The 12,594-nt window shown below is 26.4% G+C and overlaps 1 protein-coding gene across 1 annotated transcript; it reads right to left on the reverse strand.

Moving 5' to 3' along the window:
• Window positions 1-6,003: 6,003 nt before the first annotated feature.
• On the reverse strand, window positions 6,004-6,504 carry LOC113557800. Its single transcript, XM_026963349.1, has one exon. The coding sequence runs from the start codon at window positions 6,502-6,504 to the stop codon at window positions 6,004-6,006; it is 501 nt and encodes a 166-aa protein (XP_026819150.1).
• Between the last annotated feature and the right edge of the window lie 6,090 nt (window positions 6,505-12,594).

Here is a 12,594-nt window from a genome sequence, read left to right on the forward strand (position 1 = left end):
AATACAACAATTTTTTTTTTATAATTACAATTTCTAATCAAAGATTTGAATAATGCCTTGCTGTCAAATACAACTATAATTAGGTATATATTTTATTTATCAATAGGCTTTTTAGAAGTAATTTATTTTGACAATTGTACAATATTTTACTATAATACAGTTAATAATAAACAATCTGAAAACTATTCGAATAAATAATAAATAATAACAATAAAAGAAGTATTACAAATAATTGTCAACAGTTCCTTAGTATATTCATATGTGTGTGTATTATTTTCTGTATGGATTATTATATTTTGAGCGGAGAATTGATTTTTTCTAAGTAGGTCTAATTGTCATTAGCCTATTAGGCCGAACATTATAATTAGCCGGTTGGTTGGTCGGTTGTCTCTCATCATAATTTATACGTTTTTTTTTATCTTACATTTATTACACATACTTATTTCATAAGTTTTCTTAACCGTTTTTAAAAAATTATTCTTTAGTTTTTAGTATTGTTGACTGTATAAGTATTATATTTTTATCTTAAAAAACATATTTTTTTTAAATTGTTATTTATTTTTTATATATTATATAATCAGTCAGTTGCTAACACAGGAGGGGGGTTGGTTGTTAAGCCTCCTCCGAAATAACAGGAACAAAAAATAAATTACCTGACCTACAAATGAATAGTATGATATTTATGTGCATTTTTTCAAAAACTCCTCCCGAAATGTTTCCTGCGTTCGCGCCTGTAATCAGTAGTTGATACTGAACACTGGTACTCATTATTAGAGCTTGGAACTTCTAGGAGATATATTTCTATATGCTCCCAATGCATAGCAAACTAAGTTAGAATGTTTAAAAGTGTGAAATGTATATTTTGTTAATTTCGTCAATTTTATGAGAAAAGTGCATGTTCCATTACTTTAATACGTTTAATATTTTCTAAAAAAATATATTGCGTTTATTGTCATAGTCGCAAAACGAATATTAAGTAATTTAACGAGTAGATACAGTGCAATATGTATTTATTTACCTAATCGATATTGAACTAATATGTCGAAATATAATTTTATTGTCAATAAGTTATTAGTCGCTATCTACCAATCAATTTATTGTTTATTCATTAGAACATTTTTTGTACACGATTGACATTTTAGCGATTTTACAATATTTTTTCAATTTAAAAAGATATTCAATTACCAATCAATTCTCTACCATATTTATATAATATTAACTATAAATTTATTTTTCAATATTTTTCGTTTGTTTTTTTTTTGCATATTATTAACAATATTATATCCTTATTTTTCCGGAGTTTTTAATTTTTTTTTTACATGTTTAAAATATTTTCATACAATATATTTTATAATTTTTTTTTGTGTACGTTTTGCCTATTATAGCTTCTATAACTTCCTAACCCAATTGATTACCTATCTAATATATTAGATACCTATCAGATACTTGTAGTGCTAATACGTGCAAAAAATACAAAATAACAAATAGTGAAAATGAAAATTGAAACTGGAAGTGTGGCGATTTATATCTATACGGCGGAATACAAAAACTTTGGTTAGGTTCTTTAGAACGAATAAATATAAACATTTATTATTTGTATAACGAAGGGTAAGAATATTACAGGGGCTTCGTTTGTTGAGTACAAGTTATGCGAACATGGACCTAAATAGCTTTTACTCACCAAAGTTGTAATCTACGTTTAAAATTCAATGTGCCAACTTTTTCTATTAAACTATGAATGATTTATTTGTAAGTGAATATTTTACAAAAAAATATATAAATATTTATTGTTTATTTTGAAATTTAAACTATTATTTCTAAATACCTACGTAAATCATAATTTAGATTTTTATTGATGTGGCTTAATAAATAAATTGTCTAAAAATTTTATTAGTTGTTCATAGAGTCATTTAAAGACTGAAGGTGTTAGGTTAATTTGTACTTATGTAGGCTATATAGGTAATAAATTATTAATCGATAGATATGCTTTTAAACCTTATTTTCATTTTAATCAATTAAAAACATATAAGAGAGAAACAATTTTATTTAAAGTGAACTGCCCGTCAGTCGGATTCGCTATATGACACAGTGTAAATGTTCAGACATGGTTGTTAGAAGGTTTTTAAGTACAGATAACACAAATAAATTAAACGAGTGAAGTTAATAAAGTAAAAAATACTTAATCACGCAATACATATCATAGAGAAATCTTAGAGTACAAAGATAAAACATTATGCTTAAAACAAGACGGTTAGGTTAATAATAAGTAATAAAATAAAATAAATATGTTAGTTTGCATAATTGTGTGAAATATTAAGATTATAAATGTTTATGTATATTTTGTTAAGCGTGTCTCGCACGATAGCCAAACACATTTATTTTCTTTGTATAATGTTGCGTAGGTACTTGTTCATTTTTAAAAATATTATTATTTTAAGAAATTGTTGCTTTTGTTATTTATTTATTATTATTTTACATTAAAATATGTCTTCAGGTTTGTATTAACATTAATAGGTATGGCCAAATAGGTATTAAAACTAAACTGCTTAAATTACACTACAAAGTGCAAATAGATTATGGATAATGCTATTATAATAGGCCGTTTTAGATTTGTTTCAATAATTATATTATATAGCTTCTCAAATTATTTTGAAAATAATAGTATCATGTATAAATGTATAATGCGTCACGAACTCGGAACCGTTTTTATTCCAACTCGATTATTATGATTATTTCTTTCATATAATATTTAATATACTTATATAGGTATCAAACACACATCTATCCGGCACGAGTTCCGGTATAAACCGAATCGATCGGTATAAATAGTGTCTGACACCTGGTTTTCTTTTGCCTTCTACGTAAATTGTTTTTATTTAATTTTAAGATTACTATTCTGAAAGATCTTCACTTGCCTAACCGGTTACGTTAATTATTCAATCAAAATTAATGTAACTTTTTTTTTTTATTTCTAAAATCAAAACATTTTAAAATGTTTATTTTATTTCCCAAAGTAGGTACGTATAATGTATTTATGTGTATACTTTATACGAAGATAGACACTGTAGTATAATACACTATACAATATCAGGCATGTCAGTTTGTGTGGCCTGTAGCTACAAGTTATCAATGGACGTTGGACAATTAATAGTAAAAATTATAAAAGCATAATTATACAATTTTTATTTCACTGATTTCAGTATACTTGTATGACGTACAGAAAACTATTTAATGCACCTACTTATATTTGGCCCAGTTGATATTTCGAGTTTAACATGACGGCTACACATTAAAATACAAACAATAAAATTATTAAACAATATTTATTTTGATATTTAATATCTATTTACCTATTTATCTATATTAATAATATAGGTGTAGACATCGTGGTAGTTTCTTCGAATAGTTGGTCGGTTGTCACGACGGAGGTTCTTGAGTGCGTCCCGTAATGACCCTTTACAGTTTAAAGTTCCTAGTGCGTCCAAAAAAAAATGTCATATTTTGCCGTAGTCCAAGTGCATTCCAGTTCATTTAGAATTACCCAGGGTGCACCACGAGGAGGTAAACTGGCTTACACCCCAAAAATATTTGATTTACTATTTAATTTAACTTTAATTTTTTTTTTTTTTTAATTATTTTGTTCTGAAAATGTTAGATGACAGTACTAATTTTTACTTAAAATTTATGTTTTTATATAATTTACCTATTTATTTTTGATTGAAATTTAAATGCAGCAATTTTCACATAATCGAATCTAAAAATTCAGAATTAGTTCAATTAATTATTTTTGTATATTATCTTCAATGAATTTAATTTTTTTTTCATTCAATGATCTTATTTTTTCAGATATATTATTAGGTTGTGTCTATTAGTATTTTTTTTAATGTCTAAGAAGGAATATATATACCAGTATACTAAATTATCAGCGATAAGATTGCGGACGCACTTTGGATATACCAAAACGATTAGTGATATTATTGTGGATGTCAGTGGCGCAAATAAGAAGTGGGGGGCTTATCCCCCCCCAAAAAAAAATTACTCAAAGCCCCCTCAAAAATTATATTATGTGTATTAATCTTAATAAAAATTTTTACCTTGTAATTAGACATATTTTCCTTACACCAATAAGAAAATTTTTTTTATTAACTAAAATAATATTACAATAAACAATATTACTAATAGACTATTATAATCGTTATTTTTTCGATTTACGGCGTTTTTTCTTAGGACGGCTGTATAGGCAGTAGAAGTATAATACTAGTATTATATAATATCTTATGATGTCTAAATAATTGTATAATTATAAACAAAAAAATTACGAATAGTAAGGAATTACCGATAAACGAATAAAAATAAAACGATAGCGACGGCGACGTCCAAGTGTCCGACAACTGACAAGTCTCGTAGACCAAATATTGGGAAAAACAAGACCATTTTATAAATAGCTTCAAACGAATAGACCCTTTCATTTCATTTATCATTACTTCATTGATCATTCCGCATTCGTGTTCGTGTATCGTTTTGAGTTGACGTTTTATTTAGTACCTACTACCTATATTGATTTAATTTCGTTTTTACTAAAGAATAAATGTTCAGTATTTTTAATATTAAAAAAAATCTTGTGATCGACTAAATGTGCCGGAACATACGCCTTGGACTTCAAGTACAATTGCAGATGAAAACTATGAAAAAAAAGAAGAAAATACAACGGATAATAATGTAATCTGTGATGTGCATATAGATGATGAACTTGATTTGGGAAATTTAAGTACAGGACCTCGTCAACCAATATTAAAGGTAGGTAGATTTTTAATTACAATTTATACGTAGGTATATAAATATTATAAATAAGATTTTAAAATATGTTTCATAAGGAGTATCCTAAGAAAAAATTAGGCAATCAAAATCGAGAATTTACATCTTCTTATTTTAGTGAGTTCAACTAGCTCGAATACAGTATATAAAAAAAAAAAATAGCGGTGTTTTGTTTCCCATGCCGTATTTTTGCAACTGCTCGTCAAACGGAAGATACATTTACTGTAACAGGATTTAATAACTGGAAGTAAGTAAGTTGTAATTAAGCAAATAAGAAATAATACTACACGTTTATAAATTTAAAATACTCACAAGTGACAAGTACTTACCCACAGGGCCGGGCTGATCATTAGCGGCGTTTCTGGCAAAATAAAAATTTGCCCCTCTCAAAAGAAAAAAATAAATGTTAACTTATTTATCTATACGTATAATCAATACTTACTGTAAAGCTTAAATTTTTTTATTTTAATAGTTGAAATAACAAAAGCTTAATAATATTTCAAATTAAAATAAAGATAATAATAACAAAATTAATAGATTTATATTACCTACTTTGGTATACTCGTAACTTTAATGGAAACTTCTTAAATATACTACAACATAAACAAGAATCATATAAAAATGTAAATACAAATTTAGTAAATTTAGTACAATTTAGTACAACATAATTAAAATATTTGAACTTTTCTGGCTTTTTTAGAAGCAAATTCTTCGATAACTGAAGTGTAGTTCATCTTAGATGCAAGTTTTTGTTTAATTGAAAGTATGGCTAAATTTGATGGACATTCTTGAGCCATGGTGGAACGGAGATAATTTTTTATAAGTTTTAATTTGCTAAAACTACTCTGGCATGTAGCTGTAGTAACAGGCATTGTTAAAAAAAATTCTTAATGCAACTTCCAAATTTGGGTATACATCTTGGAGAGTGTTGATGTATAAATTTTAAAAAGTCATAAGATGTAGCAGTTTTAAATGATTCTATTAATGTAGAAGCTTGAAACTTGAAACTTTAATATATAATTCACTATTATTTAAATCAACACCGTATAATAAGGCTAGATCATCTGACCATTTTTTGATATCATCAATTTCCATATTCGATAAATTTCGACCAGACAAAAATGAAAAATTCGAAGATATATTAGACAGTTTTTCAAATCTCTATTTTAAACTTGTAATAATAGAATCTTAAGATTCATAGCATTGTAGCTTCACAATAGTTTCACTTGTTTCATTAGTTTCTGATTCATTTGACTCATATATCTTACGTTTTATTTTTCTGGTAGTTGGAAAATCAATAGGAATGTTTATTAAAAGTGCAAGTTTTTTAGCTTCATTCGATGCATTTTCAAAACCATTTTTTCGTATATTTTGAATGCATTTAATTAAAGCTTCTAAACTTTTTGTTGCCACACCAATAGTCTGATTTTGATTTTGTAAAGATAAATTTACTTTGTCAATCTGCCCTAGTATAGAATTCCAAAAATGAAGTAGGCATAAAAACTGGAAATTTATTTGTTTTAGAATATATTGAGCAGATGTTGTTGTGTTTTTATTAAAATCTTTCGGGTTCACCGCCATAAGAGTTAGTATGTCAAAAACATGCTTAAAATTTAATTTTAGAGCATTCACTGCTTGTTTTTTTGTACTCCAACGTGTGTCACAATGAGATTTAAAGGTAATTTTCATAGTTTTCATTAAGAGTTTATATCTATTTGTTGGGCCAGAAAAAAATGTGTATATATTTTGAATTAAGCCAAAAAATGTTATCATTATGGATGAAACTTCTGCAGCATGAACAACTACCAGATTAAGGCTATAAGCTGAATGTCGCTAGTTCATTTACACGTAGTATATGTGATTGTACACCATTATTATTACCAGCCATATTTGCACCATTGTCCTTTGTAGCACTGTCTTTTACAGTCCATTATATCAAGTCCGTTATTTTTTATAGTATTTTGTAATGATAGGGAAAATGCTGGTAAGTTAATCGGGGACTATTATGTATTTCTAAATCATTACTTGTTAAATAATTATAACTTGATGATATTAGCTCTCTGATTCCTGTGTCGACTTGCTTGTTGCAATCGCAGCTCGTATTCAAGATATAACGTGATGTGATTGATTTATATATTAAAATAATTATACCCTTTTAAATTAACTATTTATTTATATTTAACTTTATTTTATAAACACATGAATTATATTTTAACAAATGTTTCACAATTAAATAATTGTATACGCCTTTTGTGTAACGATCTACGTAGTCTTTTTCACTCGCTTATGAATCCTTATACAAAAACACTGCAACAACACACAGGGCCCTGTCAGGCGACTACTAGTCTCCTTATATAACTAATTCTTATACAGATAAGAGTGTGTGCGTGTGTATATGTGCATACGTGTGAGTTTTATCTTATATTTAAAGCTATAAATTATTCTAATTATTATACATATGTTATTATTACAATTATTATATATATTATTATATTTTATTGAATATTATTTATTATACATTTAAAATTTAAGATATATGATGGCTAAGCGCACATCATTACATCCACACTAGTCTTTTTTTTTGATGCGTCCTCGCATTAGAATGTAAGCATATCATATAAAACTAAATTATTAGAAAAATAAAGTTATACAATGAAGATTACAAATTATATACCGTAATGTTAAAAATATAAGTTAATATGAAATTATGATAAAAAATAAAAATAAAATTATAGTTATAGTTATTGTAATGATATATATATAAGATAAAAGGGTACTATAATAATATTACTAATGACAATGCGTATATGTTTTTAAAATAATAATGAATATACAATATAACTAGGAAATAATTGTGACCTGGTAACTATGTTCAATGTTGACTATATTTTTTTGAAATTATATTGCATATGACTGTGAAATTGGATTTTGAAATGTTTTAATATGTGTTCATATAGATAAATTTCTGATATTTGGGTATAAGCTTTTTTGCTTTGAGTTTGTGATTGATTTATTGACTTTGTCTCGTGGGTTGTGATTTTGATTTAAAGTCAGTAGTGGTTGATTTTGTTGCTCTTGCTGTTGTTGTTGTTGATTTTGACTTGCATTGTGCATAATGAAATGAGTAATGCTTGTAAATACTCCTGCTACTAATTTTATGCCATGTCTATCTACAGAACCGGCTACTGTAACGGATGATAGTATAGTCTCGTTAGCTTTTAAGCCTGTAATTATTCCTCCATTTGGTAGATGATATGTTAGTCTCTGGTGTAATTCAGAGCATCGAGCACTGCCTAATTCAGTTATTTCTGTGAAAAAACCATTTTCTACCATTTGGGACATCTTCTAAAATTGAAAACCTACTTATAAAATAGTTTATTATTATCGAGCATGTTTTATAAGGTATTTGGTAGGTATCTGTTTTTGTAGAAATTGAATTCGTTGAATTGATTGGGTGTGGATTTCTGATGGTGGTTCGCATGGTTCCACAGACAAGCTATTAAATGCTGTTATGTTGAGTTTAGATCCATTACAGTCATATGCAATAAATCCATGTACCATGTGTAGTTGTAAGATGATAAGGAGAGGTGTGAAGTTCATTATGAATATGTTGAAGGTTAACTATAATATGCTTGTCTTAGAATCTTATAAATGTATAACATAAAATACAATAGCTGCTAAAACAAATGTAATATAGCGTAAATAGTTTTAAAGTTAAAACTAATATTATTATTATTTATTATTTTCTCCCTTTTTATTTTTTTTTTATTATTATTATTTTATTTTATTTATTTTATTATTAATCCCTTTTCTTTTTGTATAAAATAATACTTTTTAAATACCTAGTTTTTTTATTACTTATTATTTCTGCGTTTTTTTTTTTTTTATATGATTCAAATTATGTCTTTATTTGATTATAATACGTTCTGTATAATTTTATGATCTTATTATTTATAATTTATTTGTTTAAAAAGATTAATTTCTTTTTTGTTATATAATATCTGATATTTAACTTATTATTATTTATTCGTGATAATTAATTATTAATGTTTTCTCTTGAGTGATATGGTTTAAGACGCCTAACATGGATTATATCTTCAGTTACTTTATTATCTAAAATAAGTTCGACTTTATAATTTAGGTCATTGATTTTTTCTAAAATTTTAAAAGGACCTCTATATTTTGGAGATTTCCCTACTTCTGAAAATGGAAATTTAATAAGAACTAAGTTTCCCGGATTGAAACTAATTATTTGATGTAATTTGTCATGATATTTTTTTTGGTTTTGTTGAGCTATTGAAACTATATTGGGGATTTTATTACGTATTTCGTTTAATTCAATTAATGACTTTTTTATATAGTATGGTAGATTATCTGGAATTCATTTGTTGTTAATTGGAAAGTATGGTTCGAAACCACGCATTAAATAAAAAGGACTATATTTTGTACTAGTTTGTGGGATAGCATTATAACTTAGTATTACGTATGGTAAATAGTATGACCATCTAGATTGATTATTCTTTTTTATGTAATTTTTTAGTGAAGTAGAAAGAACACCATTTATTTTTTCGACCAGCCCCTGTGATTGGGGAGAGTAACTTGTAGATAAAACTTGTTTTATACCTAAATTGTTACATATATTTTCCACAAGTTTATTTTTGAAATGAGTACCTCTATCGGAAGAAAATATTTTAAAACATCCCCAATGGGATATTATTTGAATCATAAATTTAACTGTTGATTCGGCAGAAGCTGAAGCGACACCTTTGTTAAATATGAACTTAGTATTATTACATGCAGCCACTAATACGTATTTTTTTTATTGCTAGTGGTTAAAGGACATAAATAATCAAATGTTACTCTGTCTAATGGTCTATTTGATAATTGTATAGGTTGTAATTGACCTATTGGTTTTCCTTCTGATTTTTTATTTATTTGGCACTTATGGCACGTTTTTATAAATTTAGTGGTACCATTAACCAAATTTTTCCAATAATATTTATTTTGTATTTTATGAATTGTTCTTGTTATACCGGTATGACCTCCCGTAGGTGATTCGTGATATGATTTTAATATATTATTAATTGAAGATTTTGGAATTACTAAAATTGGTACGAAATTTTTAGGAGGGATAAATTTTTTGTAGTATAAGATTGCATTTAATAATGTAAATCTTCGCGTTTTTCTTTTAATATTTTTAGGAATATTTTTATTATTTGGTTCAAATATTGCTTTAATTATATCAGAGCGAAATTTGTCTTTAGCTTGTTCATTTTTTTTATTATCTGAATCTAGATTTATTTCTGTATGTTCATCTTGAACTATATCAATTTTATTAATTGCATTCCTAGATAAAGCATCTGCAATTACATTTTCTTTACCTTTTTTGTAAACTATATCAAAATTAAAATCTAATAATTTGAGCGTTAGTCTGGCTATTCGAGCGGAAGGGTTTTTTAAATTTTTATAGTATTGAAGGCTTATGTTGTCGCAGAAAACAGTAAAATGTCTTCTCCATAAATATTCTCGGAAGTAAATTATTCCAAAACACAAATCTAAAAGTTCTAGGGTAGTTGAAGAATATGTTTTTTCATTAGCCAATAACTTACGCGATGCATAGCCTACTGGATGTAATATATTATTATCATCGGGTTGTTCAATATAGGCTCCTAATCCTGTTATTGAAGCGTCTGTTGTTAGAAAAACATGTTTATCGTCATCAAAGTGTTTTAAAAGTGGTTCAGAGATTAAATAATTTTTTAATTTTTTAAAAGATTCTTCATGTTCTATTTTCCAGTCTATTTTTTTGTTATCTCCTTTTATGAGTTCAGTGAGGGGGTGTGCTATTTTTGCAAAATCTTTTACGTGTTTTCTATAATATGAGCATATTCCTATAAATGACCTAACTTCTTTTTTAGTTGTTGGTTGTTTGAACTCAGTTATTGCTTTTGTATTTTTATCCATCGGTTTAATACCTTCACGAGTTATTATATGACCAAGTAATTCAATTTTGTTATTAAAAAAGAAACATTTACTTGTTTTAAGAGAAACATTTAATTTATTTATAAGGCTTGTTCAAAGTTTTTGCCATAAGATGCTAAGTCATCAATGTATATTACGAGAGATTTATATAATAATTCTAAAAAAGCTTCATTCAGTTTTCTCTGAAAGATACTTGAGCTAATTTTTAGGCCTTGTGGGATTTTAGTAAATGTGAATAGTCCATGACAAGATGTAGATGCAAGTTTATATTGGTTTTCTTCTTTTACAGGTAATTGAATAAAACCACTATTAAGGTCAAGAGATGAAAAATATTTTGATCCTTCTAGAGCTCTTAATAAATCTTGTAGTTCTAGGTAAAGGATATTGATCTGTTTCAATTCTATCATTCAATTCTTTATATGAAACTACAAGTCTATAAGATCCTTTTTCTTTTTTTTTTACTAAAAAGGCTGGAGTTGCAAATTTTGATATTATTGAGCGAATAATATTTGCATCGAGTAATTTGTATAATTGTATTTTTTATTCTTCTCGTTCCTGTAGAAATACTCTGTGTGGCGCATTAAATTTAGGGTCCGTATAATTTGGTTTCAATTTTATTTCGCAAGGATCTACATTAGCAAATTTTATGTGTGAAATGTCTGTTGTAAAGAGATGAATAAATTTTTTTAATAACTCAACTACTTTTTTATGTTGATATTTATCGAGATGTTGAGATATATTTATTATAGTTCTTTCACTGTTCATAAGTATTTTTTTGTCTTCGGAATTATTCGAAATTGTGTTTGATATTTTTGTGTTAGTAATTACTGGTTCAATGTTATCATTATTATTAAGAGATTTTTTATATCTATAGACTCGTTTGGAATTGTATTATCAATATGTTTTTTTTTATGTTATTTATCAAATTTTCTAAAGGCGGTATATCATTAATGATAATGTAATTAGACGGTACTTTATTTGACATTTTATCTGCTCTTTTTCCTGGAATCCAATGCGTGTTTTTATCAACACTATATAAAACGATTATGGACCTATTATTATAATTCTTATTTTGATAGATAATTGCTGTTTTATTAGTGTCATTGTAAATATAGGTGTCGTGATTATAATAATTAGCGATTGCGGCTAGTTCGTCATCAGACATCCAATAATTAGGCAGCTGTGTAATATTCAATAATTGTAAGATATCTGCTATGGAAGTAATTTTGTTTAATTTGTTGTCGTTTAAAGCATTACATACAGCATAAATGCCACGGTTTCCATTTCCCGCGACATTTTCTCCTGGTTTATAATTTAAAAATACTGATTTTATTTTATTATTATCTTCTGTATTATATATGTCTATATTATAATCATAATCTATTTTTTCTAATTTACTTATGTTACTCATATTTTTATCATTACTTTTAGCATTTTCAAGATTATTAATGGGTGATTTGATTTTATTATTGGAATTATCGTTAATATTATTTAATTGTTTTATTGTTTTATAAAAATAGTAATTGTTACGTATTAAATTTATAACATTTCGATGTTCTTGAGTTTTCCAATTATTCGTTATGTGTGTTTTATCTTTATGACAAATGAGAAGATTGATATTTGTATTAAGAAATTCTGTAAAAATTGTTTGTTTGATAATTGTCCAATTTCATTTGTCTATACCTGAGGCAATTGTAGGGATAGCAATTTTGAAATCGTGTAATTTTTGCATTAATTTTTTTAAGTTTTGAATAGTAAGCTTTATGTCATATTTAGGTTTATGAAAATATTTTTGTT

Source organism: Rhopalosiphum maidis, chromosome 3 (assembly GCF_003676215.2).
Source record: "Rhopalosiphum maidis isolate BTI-1 chromosome 3, ASM367621v3, whole genome shotgun sequence".
Taxonomy (NCBI): Eukaryota; Metazoa; Arthropoda; class Insecta; order Hemiptera; family Aphididae; genus Rhopalosiphum; species Rhopalosiphum maidis.

Excerpts from the sequence above, each read along its gene's own strand:
- LOC113557800 (XM_026963349.1), bottom strand. The coding sequence starts at position 6,504 with ATGAAAATTACCTTTAAATCTCATTGTGACACACGTTGGAGTACAAAA.